Source organism: Chaetodon auriga, chromosome 24, assembly GCF_051107435.1.
Source record: "Chaetodon auriga isolate fChaAug3 chromosome 24, fChaAug3.hap1, whole genome shotgun sequence".
In the NCBI taxonomy this organism is placed as follows: Eukaryota; Metazoa; Chordata; class Actinopteri; order Chaetodontiformes; family Chaetodontidae; genus Chaetodon; species Chaetodon auriga.
Window position 1 is genome coordinate 5,211,041 of NC_135097.1, and position 19,707 is coordinate 5,230,747.

Below are 19,707 nucleotides of genomic sequence, written 5' to 3' on the forward strand. Positions count from 1 at the left end.
CTTCATGCCACGCCACCTGACTTCCTCCTTTGCTCCCGTCATGATTACTACACCCACTAAAGGTTGGCGCCTAACAATCAATCTAAATATGGATCGTCTACAGTACACGGCCATGTTATGGAGGAGGACAGTCGGGCTGACAGTTGGCTTTCCAGTTCATCCCAAGAGGTGAAAAAAATGGCCTTCCCGAAGCTGTTACTCACCAAGCTGGAAGAACTCTATTGCCTAATATCATTGTGTGCTGTAGTTTTAACATTGCCCTTCACTGAAACAAAGGGGCCTTGCCCAATCCATGAAAAAGAGGCTCCAGATCAAAGCACAGAAAAGCTCCGTCTTACTCCAAAGCATGCGATGGATTCACCAATCGACTAGAGGACAGCACAGGGACTTCAAAGATGACAGTGCTCACCGCTGCGTGGAAATAAGACAGAAAAATTCTTCCACTTAAACAATGCAAATGGGTTTATTGTTCAAAGCACAATTCAAGATATCACAATGCATTTTCTGATCAAGACATGCGTAGGGTAAACTTGTGCTAAACACACATTGGAAGGTTAATGTTGTACTGAATCTTGGACTATATCTGATCATGTGGTCGTGTAGGTTTGACCATGTTCCAGGTAAAATTTCCACATCCCCAAAACCAACTTCAGCAACTTGCAATAACTTGCGAGTTGCTGCTTTTTTCTTGCCAGGGATGAAAACCCTCTGGATAAGCCTGTGGACTTATGTTATTCTCAACCACCAACAAAAAGCAAACAAAGCCTTTTTCCCAAGAAAACAGACATACAGAATGGAATTGTGTGGATTTACTTCATTCAAGGTAAGACAGGCTTTACCACAGCTTAAAGGCTCTGTTAGCTTCCCTCCTTGATTACATTTGATCCGCACAAACACACTGACACCAATTTTCTGAAGCCAATATCTTTTACAACATCCAAACCCACCAATCGAGCAGTCGACAAAGTCTACAAAGCAAAAGAAGCAGATCTTTTTGTTCTTTTGCCCTTTCATCTACATCATTTTCAATTTCTCCTATGGACTAAATAGTTGCAGTAATATTCTTTTATCTATTTATTTTTAGATTTTTTTTTTGGACTGGAAAAAATCCATTGCTGGGAATTTTTGTCATAGCAAAGAAAAAACTCCAGATTGCTGTTGCGCACACTTTTACTGCCATAGCTTGACCAGCTGTGCAAACACTCCAACATCATACCATTCATAGTTCAGCCCAAGCCCGGGATAAAGAGGCTGGGTGAACGTGGTCTGGACTTTGTGGAGCAGAACCATCGGGTCTGAGACATGATAAAAACACAGAGTGCCTGCTTTATAATCCAGATACACTCCAATCCTATTGGAGCGAGGACCTGGCACCGTCGTTTCTACATTATTATGACGGAACGAGTAACCATTGGCTGTGCACTCTAAACTCCAGGACTTGTCATTATTTCCAAATTTTGACTCATCTGATTTTCTCTCCATGTCTTTGTACGCCACTGCTGCAGACAGAGTGCGAGCATGCCAGTCCACCTCCCAGTAGCATCGCTCTGACAGACCCTCGCTGCACAGCACCTGCGGAAACTTAGTGAACCTGTCTGGGTGAGCGGCATACGGGCTTGTTGAGGGCCTCATCCTGAGGTTGTCGCCTATCAGGTGGAGATAGGGGTAGTTAGAGGTCACATCCAGCGTGAGGGGACAGCAGTCTGCCAGGAAAACAAAGTATTAACAATAAATCCACCGCCAAACTGATGATTGTTGCATTAAAGTAAAGGAGTTAGCAGAAATTCTTACAGCGTAAAAAGTCTTCTCTGCTTTCTGGTGCTGGCAGCAATGAGAAGTCAACGTAAGAGGCTGCAAGAAAGAAGCATTTTTAAACATCACCGAACATGAATAGAGCCACTCTGTGAGCCTCCATATGTCTCCATATGCTACCTGTGGCAGAGATCCTGGGCCATGCGTCCCTCAGGACAGTCTCTAATTCATCTCTCAGCTCGGACACACAGTCAGTCACATCTCTGAAGGACCGCAGAGGAGCAGCACCGGGTGTGAAGTCCGGAGAGTCACAGGAAGTGGAGAGAGCCTGGAAAATCTGAGGAGAAGTAAGGGAGAGGGAAGGCAGGCAGAGAGGGGCAGTAAATGTAAAATATCATCTATTTCTTATGAACTCTTTTACTTTATATGGAAATCTAACTGATCCCCTACAGGACAGCTACATCTGTTGCATCTCTCTCTTTTGGCCAGTAGATGACACTGTTTTCAGCCAGCTGGCCGACTGCGCTGCAGGAGAGAAGAAGTCTTTAAAAGTCCAACTTCAGTGTCTGGGACCTGAATCAAATGGATGTGATTGTCAGCGTGGGACAGCTGTTCCAGTTCAGCTTCTCTCCTCCTCAGCTCGGTGATCTGCTCCTCCAGCTGCAGCTGCAGCTCCTCAGCCCGAGCGCTGGCCGTTTTCACCTGGTTGGTGATCAGCTGCTTCACCTCTCTGCGTCTCCTCTGCATGGAGGAGATCAGCTCAGTGAAGATCTCGTCACAGTCCTCCAGCGCTGTCTGGGCAGAACTCTGCTGGCACACATCGGGTTTTTCAGCATTTAGCACTTCGAACAGCATTTCACACATGAAAGGTGCTATACAAATAAAGTTTATTACTATTCTCATTATTATCCATTTAGAATGTTAAAACAATGTGAAATAATCTGCAGCTCCCCTCGGCTTTACAGAGCTTTGTGGTGAGTTTATGCTCATTTTTTTAGAAGAAGCTCTGAAAACTCTCTGTACACCACCTGTTCAGCACCAGACAGCAGAGAGACAAAGTCAGCGACGAGATGGTGAACACACGAAGTGCTGGATGCATGAAAATAAGCAACTGTTTGCTAACTTTCTGCTGCCCCCAACTGGCCAGAAAACACAATTATTCCCGTTTAACTCTGAGGCTCTCCTGCAGACACACACTAACATACCCTTAAATCTATCTTTTTCACACCTTGAGGTTTTCCTCAGCTTGGTTCAGCTCCTTCAGCTCCTTCTCTCTCTGCTGGACTGTCCGCCGGACTTTCTTTTGCCTTGAAACCAGACGTTTCTGGAAAGAAGAAAGCCTGATTATTTCTATGGAGTTCATTCAAATGAAGTAAATGTGTTAGACTTTAAAACCTTGAGCAGATTTTCAAAAACCAAACAGCCTCCAGTCAGAGATTTTATTTCCACCTGTGTCTTGGCCGTCTGTGCTGAGACAGAATTGGTTATGTGGCCCTGATGCTCATCTACGGCGCACACAGAGCAAACGAGCTGCTTGTCTGTCTGACAGTAGACCTCCATCAGCTTGCTGTGCTTCATGCACATCTTGTCCTGCAGCGGGACTGTGGCAGAGACCAGCTGGTGCTTCTTCAGCACAGCGACACTGTGGTGAGGCTCGAGGTGAGCTGGACAGTAAGACGCCAGACAGGTCAGGCAGGACATTGTGGCTTTGTTGGGTTTGGTCCCGCAGCAGAAATCACAGGGAACATCTGCTGGGCCGGCACAGTCCACAGCAGCAGGAGGAGAGGCCTGCTGGGTGCTCGTCCTCCTCAGGTTCTCCACAAGCTGGGGATGATGGGAAAGCAGTGAGGTCAGGTTTGTTTTGGGAGAAGTTAGCTCTAATCAGAAAGCACATATAGTCTCATAATACTGGATTTTTAATCAAGATATTGAGATATTTGACTCAAATAACACCATACTACTAGATTACTTTTTCAAGTTACGCATAAGAAACATTTTTTTACCTCTTTATTTCATTTTTAAAGAATTATGACCAAGATATGTGCTGAGTGGGACATCTTATGGTTGAAAAGTCAACTTGTCAGTGTTCACTCATCACCTCAGCCAGCATGTTGTTCCTCCTCAGCAGAGGCCTCGGACTGAAGGTCTCCCTGCACTGAGGGCAGCTGTACTCTCCCCTCTCCTCTTCCTGGTCCCAGCATCCCTCAATACAGAGTCTGCAGTAACTGTGTCCACAGGGGAGAGTGACAGGCTCCTTCGGCAGGTCCAGACACACTGAACAGCAGAACGTTTGCTCCTCTAGCTCGTGTTGCTGCTTGCCAGCCATTTTCACTGACGACCAGTTTGTTTAAAAGACAGGAGTGTCGCGGAGTTTCATTTTGTCCGAAACACTTGGAATCGAAGGAGCTGACTTTGTACTCCGAGCAGGAGAGGTGGAGAAAAACAACAGTGTGAGGTTCAACGTCCGCCCTCTGTAATGAAGATCACCTGTGCGCTCAGAGACACTGAGTTAAAGGGAAACACACCAATTCCACACATCTAGATCAGCTGACCAGTCACGGTTAGTGCTGATTGGTCTGTGTAATTAATCAAAGCGTGCAGGTGCAGTGTAAGTAAACTAATCCACTCGGGCCATGCAGCGCCATAATTTAAAAAAATGGACAAATGAGAAAACTTTTGATGCTTTTATTGTTGACAAATAGATTTATAACAAATACACACCAGCTAAAATAGAAAAATAGATCAGTGGGAAAATAAATCACCATCCAATATCTTAAGGATAGTTAAATCATACAAAATTACATAAACACTGTTAACCACTTCCTTCATTTATATATCCACTTCATCACATAAAGTGATTGACAAATGAGTAATAGAGATTTCCCTCCACCTTTTTTAAAGCAACTGCTTAACTCGTTTTCATTCTGCTGTGGCGCTTCTTCTTCACTGCAGAACACCTGATCCTCGTCACCAAACAGCAGACACTCAAGTTAGCGGTTGGCTGGTGCACACATTGGAGTATTTAGCAGCTATGCAGCACGGGATTTCCCCTCTAGAGCTGGCGGTGACACAACCAGCTGAAAGCAAAGTGTATGTCAATGAAACATTCACCTCCAGATGAATCCTGATGTCTGCTGTCATGTTGTTCTGCTGCCCCCAGGTGGCAAAGGTTAAAAAGAATTTTTTCCACCGTCCATGACAGCTTTGGCTGCCCTCTGTGCTGCCTCCCATGGTGTTTCTGCTCCCTCGGCTGCATTGAATCCCACAATACCACCTAATATTCCTCCCACTGTGGCCGAGCCAGCTACAGACACGCCTGCCACCACCGCGGCGGCTGTCAGTCCTGCTGCTCCTGTACCTCCCACTGCTGCTGGGGCTGGACCTCCAACTGCTGGCATTCTTGTCATAAGTTTCCGTAAAGTTGCAGAGTTCTCTTGAGCTAATCCGATAATCTTTCTCACGCCAAAAAAACATCCTATCAACACTCCTGTCGCAGTACCTGACAGCTGGATCAGAAGCTTCTGAGACACTAAGCTTTTGGCCTGTTTTCTGATCTCTTCCTCTGGCATATTTCCTGATGACTGTCTTATCGCGTCTTCCTCTTTCTGTATGTCCTTCTCCACTGCTTGTAGCATATTATTGATGTAATGGCCTCCATTGTTTTCCGCCACAATCTTGTCTATTGTGTTGAGTAGGGCCTCCCGCTGAAACTGGTTGCTTCTGTAGTCATTCGGCATGCTGTCCTTCCAGTATTTATTATCAACAACGTGGCACCGACCTCCGCATTTCTTAACCAGATCGTTCAGATTCTTATTCTGACTGACAAACCTCTCAATTGTCGTACCTTTTGGGAGCTGGTCACCATGAGTGAAGACGATAGCAGCATATTTGAGAGCATCTTCTGAGAAAAAGTTGCATATTTTGCTGATGACTTCCTGCTCCTGCTCTGTGAATTTCTCCACTTTAAGCACGATGAGAAAAGCGTGAGGCCCAGGAGCGCACTCTGTGATGCACCTCACGATCTCAGGCTTCACCTCCTCCTCAGACCTGCCTGTGTCAAAGAAACCAGGAGTGTCGATCAAAGTGACGCTTCTTCCGTGGACAGATTTAGTTTCTGCTTGACATCCACTTGTTCCGGAGTTGGGAGAATCGTTTGTGGAGAATAACGTCTCTCCCAGTATGGTGTTCGCCAGGTTGCTTTTCCCAGCTCCAGTTTTTCCCAGCAGGACGATCCTTTTCGTAGTTGACACTGGAAGAGAATGACTCTGGTAAGAATATTTGTACATTTTCTCTTATTTGTTTGCTTTCTTTAGCTGTTAGCTTTTAAGAGTAATTTTGGTTTAAAATAAAAGAAACGATAAAGAGAAATATGAAAAAAAAAAAAAAAGCTTTTTAACATGGTCAATTATACATTGTGACGGTCACTTGTAGTGCAAATAATTAACAAATGCACTTAATAGAAACATGAAAACGGATGCCGTGGGACTGATTTCAAATTCTTTGCTGTCAAATAATATCTATACACACCTTGGTCTGGTTGGGGAGCATCTTTTGTCAGTCTCTTCAGTTGCAAAGTTTCCTGGGCTGACTTGAAGACCTGCAGAGACAAAGAGGTATAAGTATGATTTAATATCAACTCCAGTATATGCTCACCTAATTCAGAAAGTGTGTGCTGCTGTTTATTGCTCAACAGTTTTAAAGTACAACTCATTAAACCACTTATTTACTTCACCAACAATCAACCATGAGATTTACATTCAAGGCAGTAATCATTTTGTGTAACTAGATTTGGCATTTGTGTTATTTTATACAGGGCAGTGCATGAAGTCTGCACTACTGGTTGCACTAAAAAAAATTCTATATTTTGTGCAACTTGAACACTCCAGAGTTTCAGTCAGTGTTTATGGTACAAAGCATTTTCCATTACCTCGCTAGACACTTCGTCATTGGGGTGTATGACGATGCGGACCAGCAGTGATGTTCTGTTGTCTCGGTTCTGTTTGAACGCATGAACTTCCTCCAGTAGCACCGTGGCCACCATGCTTTGAGGAAAATGCAGAGCAGCCCCGAGTACAGGGACAGCAACAGATCTGAGCCCTCTGTTCTCACAGGAAGTTAGGACATTGTTGATGGACAGTTTCAGAACCTGGAAAAGGTCAGAATTCAATGATTTTTAATGCTAGACATGGAAAATATTGTATTAAGGTGCAGAGAAGCAGCAGGGAATCCAGCTTCTGACAAAGTCTTCCCACACACAGACTCAACAAGTGAAGACAGAACTGTAAACACTCCTCCAGTCTTTCACCTGGACTGCAGTTCCATCTTGGTCATCATCAAAGGGAACGAGGTTGAGGAAGAGCACTGCATCAAATGGATGTCCAGGCAAGTCCTCCACGAGGACTGCGTCGCCAGGCATTTCTCCTCCCGCTTCCTGTCTGAACTTTGAGGTCAGCTGACGTCCAACCACCTTGAACAAAACGTTTCCTACAGTGGTCGAGAGAGGATTGTGGCCAACCATGGGTGATACCACGGCATCAACCTGGGAGGAGAGCAGGAGATGTGGTGGGAGTTGAATACTCCACGGTTAAAATCAGCTGACACCCACAGGAAGAAATAAAAGTTTACCTCTTAAAAAAACATCTCTTATTGATTGCCACATCCATGTCTCCTTAGCTAACAGGCTATACAGCTGTTAGCATAGCATCTACAACAGCTTGAGTTTTCCATATTTGTCTACACATGATGGATTCATCCTTCCGTATAAAAGAGACAAGAAGATAAGATCTAGTCTGAACAGTGTTGATACATTTCCTTAAAATCTCAGAGAGGTTTCTCACCTGCTGGGTCTCAATGGTTCCACGAATGATCTCCAGACGGACACCATCTCCAGGAGCTCCAGCAGTGGCTCCTTTTGTTTGAGCGGATGCATCCCTCTGGAACTCCAAATCACTTGGTGCACCGTTTCCGGTACTTACACCCAGGAAAAGCCTCTGATATGCTTCACGCATGGCCTTCACCACTTCTTCTCTGTTATCAATCAGGATGATTCTGCGCAGACTTCGCCCTTGTTGACTGGTGAACTCTTTCACAGCAGTAACAACAGCCTCGGAGCACACAGTGACAGGAACACCGGATGTCCCTGAGCTGATACAAGGAATGGCTATGGACTGAAACTTCATGATTTCTGATATGTTTAGAGCAGACTGGACAGCTTTTACCAGTAAGAGCTTTTCTCTGCCACCCACTTTTCCACCTACAGGTCCAACAGCATGCAGCAGTTTCTTGCAGTTTAAGTTCCCCCCTGTGGTCGCTACCACATCACCTATAGGAATTTTCCCAGAATACTTTACTAAGGCTCTGCTCTCCCTCTGTACTTCGGGACCACCTGCTTCGCTCAGTACAGCAGCAATACCTCCACTATGGTCCAGATCTTCATTGGCATCGTTTACCAGGGCATCAGCATGCTGTTTGCTGATGTCACCCTGACACACCAGCACCTGGATCCCGTCATGACGGCTGCAACAGCCATCTGTTGTGTTGGCTTCACCCAGAGCTTCACTCCCTTCAGTCTTGACTTCCTTGAATTTTTCTTGCAGTTTTCTTTCTGTGTCATCCAGATCATCAGCAGAGAGGCTGAAGAAACGTAACTCTGTGTCTTGCAGCTCTAGTTCCACCTTGTCACCAACCCCTAAAAAGGCACCTAGCACTCCTGGTCCTGCATTAGCCTTCTTTAAGAAGGCCAAAACATGTGGGCTCATGTCAGAAACTTTCCTTTCTAACACTAAATCCTCCTTATCAGAGATCCAATCTCCAGCCTTACGAATCTCCTCCACAGGACCTTCCAAAACTAGCTGACCTACATCTCCCTGCATCACTTTCACTCCTGGAAACTCTCGTCCCAAACTGTGCTCTATCTCTTTCCAGAGGAGACGGAGCTTGGCTTCGCCCAGTTGAAAAATACGGTTTTCTTGAACACTTGGTGAAGGTGTAGAGACAGGAATAGACTGCGGGCTCTGTGTTGAAAAGAGATATCCAAATAACAACAGTTTAATTTGTTTTTTTCCCATCAAAACAAACAAAGTCCTTCCTATCATACATGAATGTACAGGGTTTATGATGCACTTTACAGCCTCGTTGGCTTAACATAATTATTTTGTGCTAACCTGTGCTGGAGCAGTAAAATCCTGGCTACCAGTGGAGGTCATGATGGGAGAGGAGGTGCCAGGTTCCAGGCTGCCTCGTACGATGAACCGCAGACCATCCACAACATGCTCAGATCTCTGCAGCACTGCCTGCTGATCTAAGACGGTGACGTTAAAACAAGAGCGACATTAGCAATTGCGAGTTTTAAGTAAGTGAATTGCTGCTCTTTTGACATAAACCTCAGGCTTTTTCTCTTTTCCTGTCAATTGTTGGAAGAAAATAAGGAAGGGTATAGGATAATACCTGATGTAGAGCATCTGTCTTTCCTTATTTCCATACTTCTCTCCTCATTCTCCTCCCTCTGTTTATGCCACTTGGCTAAAATGAACAATACTGCTGCCTTGTCTCTGATGTGCACCAGTACACTTACAGTACTCAAGTACAAGTGTGTGATACTTTTACTTTACTTGAGTATTTCAATTTTATGTTACTTTATACTTCTACTATTCAGCAGGAAATATTACACTTTTTACTGCATTTATCCAACACCTGGAGCTACCAGTTACTTTATAGATTAAGATTTTACAAAGAAAAATTTATAAAATATGAGACTGTGCAATAGACTAAACTATCCAACAGTATATAATGTAGTTATTTTCACCAGCTGCAACATTAAATGCTGCTTAGTGTCAAAGCATCAGGGATAATATTCCAGTAATATAATACACAGTATATAACAGCACAAGTGTCTGAAAGGAGCCATTCTGTCAAACAGGCACTTTTATCTAAGTGAAATCTTGAATGTAACAGAGTTTTACTTGTTTTGAAAGTTTTAACTGGGTATTTCTTACAGAGCAATACTGCTTCTTTCACTTAACTTGCAGCAGCTGGTGCAGTTGATGAAAACTGGAATTTTACTTGCAGTGGATTTCTTTGCGACACGTCGGACACACCTATTCAAGAATTTCAGCTGCTTGAAAACTACCTCTGGCAGCGCTGATACGAGTTTCATTTTCCCTGGAAAGGGAAACTTAAGGATGTCTCGGTTTAGGAGCCAATCACAAAGTTCCCACTGAGCCCGCGGGACCTCCACAGTTAGGCCTCCCACTGTGATCTTCAGGCAAAAGGGAACTTTAGTGAAAATCTATTTATAGGGTAGAGCTGGTTGGAGAGAGACGCGTCACACCTTGTGTTTTACCGGGAAAACTGTTCAGGATCACAGCAGTCTTTTTATGCCAAGTTATGCTTATTGTTTCATGTGTCAGAGCTATGATCAGCTGACAGATTACTTAGTAATTTAACACATCCTGATTTTAGTATAGAATCAAATCTTGTTGAACTGTCTGAAGGACAATAACAGGTGTTTCTTTGTCCCTCTACGGTAACAACCAGCATTTCTTTCACCTCGTCACTAACGCAGTCACACCGTGTGTTACAGTATTTATTAAAATGTGCATGGCATAATGCACCAACAAAAAATGGCAGGAGTCAGAGTAAGAAGCTAAGAGAACTGCACACCAAACTCCATTCAAAAACTGTCCTGTTGAATGGCCGCTGGTGTATTTGTAAAAGGGAGTAATGGCTTTATTTATTCTTGGTATTATACTAAGAAACGTACATTAATCTATGGGGCAGCAGTTATAATGTTATTGGAAAACGTTTAATCAATCTGAAAATATCAATTAGAAATTAAATGCAAACTTTTTTTTCATCAAGATAAAGCACATGTTTGCGATTATAAGTTAACAAGGACATTGTCAGACACTTTTTAAACACAACATGTATGTAAACAATTCCAGTTAATACCACCGTTTGACCCTCGTTGTGCACATTTTGACGCCTGGCACAAACAGCACATATGAGCTGCTGACCACAACAAAACATCAGCTGATCAGTAATGGCTGGTGTTTTCTGACTTACCTCTCCGGTGTTTAAAGGTCACGCTGAAAGTTTTCTCATCCACGCTCCTCACCGGTCCGCACTCCCCTCCGCCTGATTTACGGCGAATACGGAAATAATTTTCCACTTTCTTCACCTGCCCCTCGTGCAGCCCGGGGCACTCGAAGAAGACGGGATATTGGTAGTTACCGCTCATGATTTTGCTCTTGTGACGGGATGAATCCGTCATCTAAAGTACTGAGCGTCCTAGTTGGAGCGCGCAGCCGAAGGAGCTGCGCGCGTGGAACCGAAAACGAAACTTAACCAAGCGGGTGAAAAATAACATTACTGTCAAGCATGACAACACTGACATTATGACTCATCCAAGTATAAAAATAAACACTCCAGCCTTAGTTGATATTTGCCTTAAATTCTTTGTTGTTGTGTTCTACGATCTCCACTGATTTAAGCTGTTGTTCTTTTTAAGGCTATGAACAAAACCAACCAACTTTTTTCCTTTAAATATTTCTTTTTCTTTTGTTTGAACTTCATCAAATCAATATATGGATGAGCACTGTGCCACAAACTGGACATACAAACTGCCACACGCTAATAAGGACATCCCCGTTAAGCATTGTTATTACACCAAATTAGGAAATATTCGTGTTTTATGTGTCCCGTGGGCTGTGCATGAAGGAAAAAGCGCTCCTTTCGTTCGTCAGGAGGTAGTTCACAGAAAAAGAAATCTTCGGCGTGTTGTCATGTTATTCTACATATGGTTGCAGTCGGTTACACCCAAGACAGTTGCAACACACCTCTTATGAACAAACACTTCAGAGTGTTTCAGACAACATGACTCAGAGCTACGATGGCTTACGTCAAACCTGACGTTAGATATTAAGGTCTTGGTTGAACAACATTTCTTTCTTCCTTATTTTTACATAAGCTTACTTTTTTTAATCGAATCGACATCCTGTCAAAGTGTCAGAAGAGCGAAGAAACAGCAAAAATTTCAGTCCATGCAGTCTTTTATTACACTGAAGCGAGTTTATTATCCAAAAAATGTGCATCAAGATAAAGCTTTGTGGAGCGTGCACGCTGCTCACCCTCTTGAAGCCACAGTCTAAGTTGTACATCCAGGCCATATGGAATAGAGGAGAGTGGGAATAGCCTATATAGTACAAGTGCCTAATCTAAAATCTTACATAAGTGGAGTAGATAAAAGGAAGGAAACAAACCGTAGCCTCCAAACTGGCCGCTTGGTTGAATCACCTCAAGTCTTCTCGAAGGTTGGACTTATTACAGGACTGTTGCATTAGTCTGCTTTGGTTTTATCTAAATGTAAACTGGAAACTGAGTGCATCTCAACACAGGCCGGGGGTATCCAGTTATATTGGAGAGCCAATTACAGCCTGATCAACAGAACACACACAGAAAAACACCCCAATGTCTGTTTTATCACCACAACTTGACCAGTTCTGCATAATATCCCCAAGTTGACTGGGATGAATAATTCCTGAGCATCAGGCCTGGATAGAGAGGCTGAGTGAACTTGGTGCATTCTTTGTAAAGCAGAGTCATCGTGTCAGAGACGCTATAAAAGGACAGAGTGCCTGAGTGATAATCCAGGTACACTCCGATGGTGGAGGACTGAGGGCCTGACACTTTTCTGGTCTGTGAGTTGTGCCTGAAAGAGTAACCACCTGAGGAGCAGTCTAAACTCCACGACGCGTTACTATTTCCAAAATCTTGGCCGCTGATGTCTTTGTATGACACTGCCACAGACCAGGTACAACCAGAAAATTTGACCTCCCAGTAACATCGCTGTGACAAACCCTCTCTGCACAAGACCAGGCCGATAGTCGCCAGCTTTTGTTGTATGTATGAATCATAACCAGATACCGTAGAGTCTACACTCGTCACCCGCCGGGATTCTTGTGAAATGGACAATTTCATGGAGACGGAGTTCTGATCCAGTGTTAGAGGATAGCAGGCTGACAGAAGAGCAAAACGGGGAAAGCTATGTTAACATCAACCTCTTAAGATTCTGTTAAGTTTGAATGTGCTGGTATATTGTGAAAGTGTTTTACTCACAGCGTATGAACTCTTCTCTGGTCTTTGGCACAGGTGGCAACAAAACATCTATGGTAGACACTAACAAAAAACAAATCCTAAATATCACTGGACATGAATAAAACCACTATAAAACTCTGGATTTGTGGTTTCTATCAGGTACCTGTGGCAGTGATCCTGGGCCGTGCGTTGTTCAGGAGGCTCTCTACGTCCTCACTCATCTTAGACAAGCAGTCAGTCAGAGTCTTGAACGAATTTGGTGGACAAACAACAGGACCAGGACTCAAGTCTGGGAAGGAGGAGAGGGACTGGAAACTCTGAGGACAGAAATAAAAACAAAAAAGTTACTACCACAATATTTACTGTACATAATAACATGTACAATATACTATATTTGAGGTCAGTTTTCTTCATTTAGCAAACTCTCTGGTCCAAAGAATACATCATCAGTGACCTTTCAATAACAAAATCAAACTCGATATTCCAGTGTGGTCATAGGATGCTGCACTGTCAGATTTGGACAGCAGGTGTCACTGCTGAGCAGCTTTAAGCTTCAGCAGTTAGAGTGAGGACAGGTCCTGTCTGGTACCTGAATGAAGTGGATGTGGTCGTCCACACGAGAAAGCTGTTCCAGTTCGGTGTCTCTTGTGCTCAGCTTGGTGATCTCTTCCTCCAGCTGCGCCTTCAGCTCTTCGGCCTGAGCGATGGCAGTCTTCTCCTGAGCTTTCATTAGCTCCTTCACCAAGGAGCGTCTTTTCTTTATGGAGGAGATCAGCTTATCAAAGATCTCATCACTGGTCTTCAGTGTAGTCTGGCTACCCCACTGTTCATACAAAGAAAATCAAATTATTTTATATTTAAGTTCAGATTTTTTATTTTTGACACAGTGGGGTTTATAAGCCCATCATGGTCAACACGGACAAGGGTCAAATACTGAAGTCTAATTTCCATACCTTGAAATCCATCATAGCTTTGACCAGCTTCTTCAGATACTCCTCCTGCTTCTTGCAGTTCTTCTGGACTTCTTTCTGATTCACAAGCAGCTGATTCTGAAAGAAAGTGTTGGTGCAACAGCAAATTCCTCATTGTGAACAGTTTTATTAAAATAATTGTTATATAATTAATAGTTTTCTATTATTTCATTCACAAGTCGTAATAAAAACAGGATTGAATTTGTAGAAGTGGACCTTCGTGGAATCTCTGTCAGTAAACAAAGTTCATTTTCATTGCATTCTGTTCTTATTTACATTTTACACAGTAATCAAACTGTTTAGAGTCGGTGTTTGTTGTACCTGTTCCACAGCCCTCTGTGCTGCAGCTGACACCGTACGGTGCGTCTTATGCTCATCTACAATGCACAGGTAGCAGATACACTTCCTGTCTGTCTGGCAGTAGACCTCCGTCAGCTTGTTGTGCTTCGTGCACATCTTGTCCTGCAGTGGGACTGTAGCAGAGACCAGCTGGTGCATCTTCAGCACAGGGACACTGTGGTGAGGCTCGAGGTGAGCTGGACAGTAAGACGCCAGACAGGTCAGGCAGGACATCGTGGCTTTGTTGGGTTTGGTCCCACAGCAGAAATCACAGGGAACATCTGCTGGACCAGCACAGTCCACAGCAGCAGGAGGAGAGGCCTGCTGGGTGCTCGTCTTCTTTAGCATCTCCACAACCTGCAGAAAGGAAGGTGGTGAGAAATGCTTTCGATTTCATGACATACAGGACAAAAGGGGGGACTTGCACAGGAGTATTTGTTGACTCCTGACCACTTACAGCCATTTAAATGCATCCTGCTACTGCAGTCAGACCTACTGGTGGAATAACCACCGATTTTGGCCAGCAGTGGACAGGAAAGTACAGGTATGTTAAAAACAAGCACATTTGCTGGTTGGGTGGTTTAAAAAATGTTTGTAAATTATTTAAAATAGCTATTCAGTTTGTATAGTAATGGGCGTGGTTTAAGCAGGCAGTTTACGGAGAAGATAAACATTTTCTTTTAGTTTCATGCGTTATGAACCACAAAGCAAAATTCTTATGGTCATGTGGTGTCGCAATTAATAATTCAATCTGAGCTCTTATTACTATTATAATTTCCCGAAGTATTAGTTCAGCATTTTTGATGATAGCAATCATTTTAAATATGTTATAGTTAAACTCACTCACATATTTGGCTTTCGATGGACCACGCTGAAAAGGCGGCCATTCAAGTCGTTCTCACCTAATTAATGACCACCTCTACACCGTTTCTGCACCACTTCTTGTACTGATGGGCACGCCAGTTCTTTTAGATGTACTGAATAACTAGAATCAGTTCACTACAAAGATTCGTTCAAAAGATTCGTTCACTGAATCACAGAATCATTCAGTGCTTGGCTGTACTGATATACAGCTGAACGGTTCAAGTTTCAGTTCAGTTCACAGCTTCGAGGACCGGGAGACGAGTGTTGTGACTGTGTTGCTTTGACAAACACATTTGTAAATATAAAACTCGTTTATAAATCATGATGTTTTAAGTGTCCTATCCTATGGTATGCTATTTAACTGGTCTACTCGGAAAATTGGGCTCAGTGAGTGATCCGTTCACTGAACGTATACCCCACAGTACATTCAGTACACTGAATATGCACCGTTCCCTCGCAAATTGTCGGACAGACAGTCACGCGTTTTCTCAAACTGCGGGTTTTATACACTACTTGTTACATGCTGTGTCCTACTGTACTGTTGTTGCGGTGGCAAATTTAGCAGAGTTTAAAAAAAAGTTAGTTTTCTCCGAGGTACACTTGAACACAACACACCCCTGTCTTCCTCCGTCGCTCCTCATTACTGCCAGCATAACGTTTTAAGTTTGTTTATCTGGAAACTAAATCTGTTAAAACAACGGGGAACAACGGTCGCCATGAAAGTGTGTCCCTCAGAGGAAAATGATTCAGGAGAGTGTAGTTCACTGAGTGATTCATGCGTCGGTGACGCGGCGCAGTCCGCGCGCGCGGTCCCTCCCTCAAGTGATTCGTTCGTTTCTCAGTTCAGTTGAACTGTCAGTTCAGTACGTTCACTTAAAAGATTGGTTCTTTTGAACGAATCGTTCGCGAACGAGACAACACTAACTTCTTGGCACGCCATTACCTCAGCCAGCATGTTGTTCCTCCTCAGCAGAGGCCTCGGACTGAAGCTCTCCCTGCACTGAGGGCAGCTGTACTCTCCCTTCTGCTCTTCTTGGTCCCAGCATCCCTCAATACAGCTCTTGCAGTAACTGTGTCCACAGGGAAGGGTGACAGGCTCCTTTAGCAGGTCCAAACATACTGAACAGCAGAACTGACTCTGGTCCAAAGCACCACATTCTTGCTGCTGCTCAGACATTTTGATGCGCTTCACTCACACAGGGAACAGTTTGGGTAAGTTTCGTTTCTTTTAATGGGCAGGGTTCACACCGTGTGTGGGGGGGTGGGGCTTTCATGAGCACAGCCCCTCCATTGTGAGCGCAAACAAGCTTCACCTGTGCCTTGAAAAAACTACTTTCTATTCAGTTGCCAGTTCATGGTTAGTTTTCAATTGGTGCATTTAGTCACTACAAGTTTTAGCCAGATGTAAAGTAGCAGTAAACTAACTAGATTTACTTTTAGCCATGTGTATGTGGCTACTTTGTTGCTAGTTATAACTACATGTAAACAATTTGCTTCAGTACCTTAAAGCCAGAATAACTCAAAATAGTCAATGGAAATTTTTTTAAACATGAAATTATATCTTGAATTTATTGTAGCACAATAAAACAGACTTCAACAGAAGATCTAAAAGACATTGATAAGTGTAAAATTAAGAGTTAAATCTCAGTAACAAGTCATAATATTGCAATAAATGTCCTTCATCTGTCCCATATAGAATTAATTTTGATTTGAATAATTAAAAAGTTAAAGTTGTATGATTCATGGTGTGAATTTATTAAAACTGGCACAACAAAAGAGACACAACACGCAGTGAATCACTCAAAACACAAATGCAAAATCTCTTCAATAAAGAATCAAACTGATGAAAACAAAACCATTATCAAAAGAAATAGTTTCAGATAATTTCAGATTCTTGATCCCAGAAATACGCTTTGATTTTCCTTTGACTGTATTGTTAGACTATTAATCGTACTGATTCTCTGTATTGGCGGGAATTATTAGAACCCTGACTCCAAAAAAGTTGATGATTTAAACCCCTCGCCTATCTGTAAAGTAAGGAGCCTATCGCTTCTGAGATATATATATATACACATACATACATATAAAACATCAACTTCCAGCTCCACCGTTTTTATTGCAGATGCTTTCTTTGTTGTTTTGACCAGTTGCAAGCCCAGATTGCCTCCAGACAGCCTCCGCTGCCTTCTGCATGGCTTGCACTGAAGTTTCTGCTCCTTCACATGCATTATATCCTATCAGGCCACCATTTACCCCCCCATTTTGAGCGGCGGATGCAACCATTGCTCTTCCCCTTGCTGTTGCTGAAAGGTCTGAAAGGCCCTGAAGATTCCCAGCAGTTGATATAACCATCTTTGCCACACCAAGCAAAGCCCCTAACAATGCACCTGTTGCGACACCTGCTAATGTGATCAATAATTTGTTAACAACACTAGTTTTAGCCTGCTTTTCAATCTCTTTCTGTGACATGTTACCTGAAGACTGTCTAATGAGCTCTTCCTCCCTCTGTATATCTCTGCTCACTGCTTGTAGCATCTCATTGGTGTAGCATCTTCCTTGGTTTGCCTCAGTCATCTTGTCCAGAGTGTTGAGCAGCTCTGCCACCTGGAACTTGTTACATCTGTAACTGTCCTCTTCGTTGTTCTTCCAGTATTTATTATCAACAACGTGGCACCGACCTCCGCATTTCTTAACCAGATTGTTCAGATTCTTATTCTGACTGACAAACTCCTCAATTGTCATCCCGTCCAGGAGCTGGTCACCATGAGTGAAGACGATAGCAGCATATTTGAGAGCATCTTCAGAGAAAAAGTTGCATATTTTGCTGATGACTTCCTGCTCCTGCTCTGTAAATTTCTCCACTTTAAGCACGATGAGAAAAGCGTGAGGCCCAGGAGCGCATTCTGTGATGCACCTCACGATCTCAGGCTTCACCTCCTCCTCAGACCTGCCTGTGTCAAAGAAACCAGGAGTGTCGATCAAAGTGACGCTTCTTCCGTGGACAGATTTAGTTTCTGCTTGACATCTACTTGTTCCAGAGTTGGGAGAATCGTTTGTGGAGAATAACGTCTCTCCCAGTATGGTGTTAGCCAGGCTGCCTTTCCCAGCTCCAGTTTTTCCCAGCAGGACGATCCTCCTTGAAGTCAGCACTAGAGGAGAGCATGCCAATATATAAGCAAAGTTCATTTTACTTGACATGTTCTGATGACTTTTTCTGAAAGTATTTTGCTTATGGTACCACAGACTCATACTTTCAACACAGATTAACCTGTTGATTATTTTCTCATTTAACTGATTATTCATTCAGTTCATTCATTATTTGATTGGTGAACAATGCCAAGCAGCGCTTTGAGCCACAAGCTGCCATCAGCATGCTAACATGTTCATACTGTCAATGCCAACGTGAATGTTTAGCAGGTGTACTGTTTATCATGGTCACGTCTTTGTTTAGTGTGTTAGCATGCCAACAATTGCTAACTAAACACAAAGTACAGTACGGAATATTCAAATTGCTAAATTAAAACAAATCAAACTAATAACGCAAAATACAACACATGATGATATGTATTTATGTATGTTTTAGTCTGTCATAATTTGATGAAAAACATATATTAAAGGACAATTATTTAGCTTTTTTTTAGCTATTTATATACAACAAAGGAAATGCAAATAACAATGTGTCTTATTTTTACTTGTTTGATAGTGTTTTTTATTTAGGGATTTTAAATCAATGCTAATGGGAATGTCATTTGTCTTGAAAGTATTTGTTCTTAAACCAAACTATGGAGCAAATAATAGTTGGCCTGATTATGGTGCCAGATGAGAAGTTAAGGGAACATCAAAGTGATTTCATCAATTCCTCCTGAAGAATTGTACCAGATTTCATGCAAGTTCATCCAATCTGTCAGTTCATTCATGGCAGTGAGTGAATTTTAGATGGGTGGATCATTGTGCTGTGTGTGGCAGAATCGAGTACAAGTACAAATTTGAGATACTTGAACTCCAGTTAAGCATTTCCATGTCATTCTGCCTAATGCTTACGCTACTTTTTACTAACCTGCAGCATACAGAGTAGTTAAAGGTGGCTCAATCAGCTACAATAGCAAAATGCTACTTACACATTCATGCATCACAAGTATAATTAAATAATAAAAGGGGGCATTTGTCTTTCAATCTTAAATAATACTTAGATAATACTTAGAAACTTTTACCATAGTAACATTTTCAATCCAAAACTTATTTGTGATGGAGTGCTTTTACTGTGCGGTGTCACTACTTTTACCACATCAAGAATATAAATACTTTCTCCACCACTGCACTGATATGAATCAAACTCAACTCACCATCCATGTCAAAAAAGAAATCACTGTAGTCACCCGGACTGCAGTGTCCTTGCTGTATGTTTTTCCTTCCCTTCTCTTGTTGTGGTTTGACTTTACTTTCATTTTCTGCCAGTTTGACCTGTTCATGGGCTGTGCCTGAACAGTGGAATGAGGCTTCGTTGGCCATTTGGAAAGATGGATGTGTCAGAAGTATGGCTGCACCTTACTTGTTTAGGGTGGTGGCTCTGGCTTTGAAGGTGCAGGTTGAAAAGGATTTTTTGTAATTGGTCTATTAATGGCAACTGTCATAATCACCTGGAGAGTTCTTAACAGGTTGTGTAACGAAAACTAATATGACTTTAACT

General features: G+C 42.9%; 4 protein-coding genes across 5 annotated transcripts; all 4 read right to left on the bottom strand.

Annotated features, from left to right (window-relative positions):
• Nucleotides 1-1,170: 1,170 nt before the first annotated feature.
• LOC143317448 (E3 ubiquitin/ISG15 ligase TRIM25-like) lies at nt 1,171-4,078 on the bottom strand. The gene is made up of 7 exons (XM_076725604.1): nt 3,851-4,078; nt 3,202-3,576; nt 2,981-3,076; nt 2,326-2,559; nt 1,933-2,089; nt 1,792-1,851; nt 1,171-1,703 (listed from the first exon to the last, which is right to left on the bottom strand). Exons 1-7 carry the CDS (start codon nt 4,076-4,078, stop codon nt 1,171-1,173), a joined length of 1,683 nt encoding a protein of 560 aa, XP_076581719.1.
• Nucleotides 4,079-4,486: 408 nt separating this feature from the next.
• Nucleotides 4,487-11,031, bottom strand: LOC143316794 (uncharacterized). The gene is made up of 7 exons (XM_076724479.1): nt 10,816-11,031; nt 8,916-9,052; nt 7,590-8,765; nt 7,058-7,291; nt 6,680-6,898; nt 6,280-6,349; nt 4,487-6,001 (listed from the first exon to the last, which is right to left on the bottom strand). Exons 1-7 carry the CDS (start codon nt 11,021-11,023, stop codon nt 4,923-4,925), a joined length of 3,123 nt encoding a protein of 1,040 aa, XP_076580594.1. The 5' UTR covers nt 11,024-11,031; the 3' UTR covers nt 4,487-4,922.
• Nucleotides 11,032-11,939: 908 nt separating this feature from the next.
• On the bottom strand, nt 11,940-16,198 carry LOC143316801 (E3 ubiquitin-protein ligase TRIM16-like). Of its 2 annotated transcripts, none has more exons than XM_076724490.1 (7): nt 15,964-16,198; nt 14,139-14,513; nt 13,800-13,895; nt 13,436-13,669; nt 13,010-13,163; nt 12,868-12,927; nt 11,940-12,767 (listed from the first exon to the last, which is right to left on the bottom strand). In XM_076724490.1, the coding sequence occupies exons 1-7, from the start codon at nt 16,195-16,197 to the stop codon at nt 12,232-12,234; spliced, it is 1,689 nt and encodes a 562-aa protein (XP_076580605.1). In that variant the 5' UTR covers nt 16,198; the 3' UTR covers nt 11,940-12,231. The 2 variants fall into 2 exon arrangements, with proteins under 2 accessions (XP_076580605.1, XP_076580606.1); XM_076724491.1 differs by lacking the exon at nt 15,964-16,198 and adding an exon at nt 15,004-15,067.
• Nucleotides 16,199-17,111: 913 nt separating this feature from the next.
• Nucleotides 17,112-19,422, bottom strand: LOC143317449 (GTPase IMAP family member 7-like). Its single transcript, XM_076725605.1, has 2 exons — nt 19,364-19,422; nt 17,112-18,169 (listed from the first exon to the last, which is right to left on the bottom strand). The coding sequence occupies exons 1-2, from the start codon at nt 19,368-19,370 to the stop codon at nt 17,112-17,114; spliced, it is 1,065 nt and encodes a 354-aa protein (XP_076581720.1). The 5' UTR covers nt 19,371-19,422.
• Between the last annotated feature and the right edge of the window lie 285 nt (nt 19,423-19,707).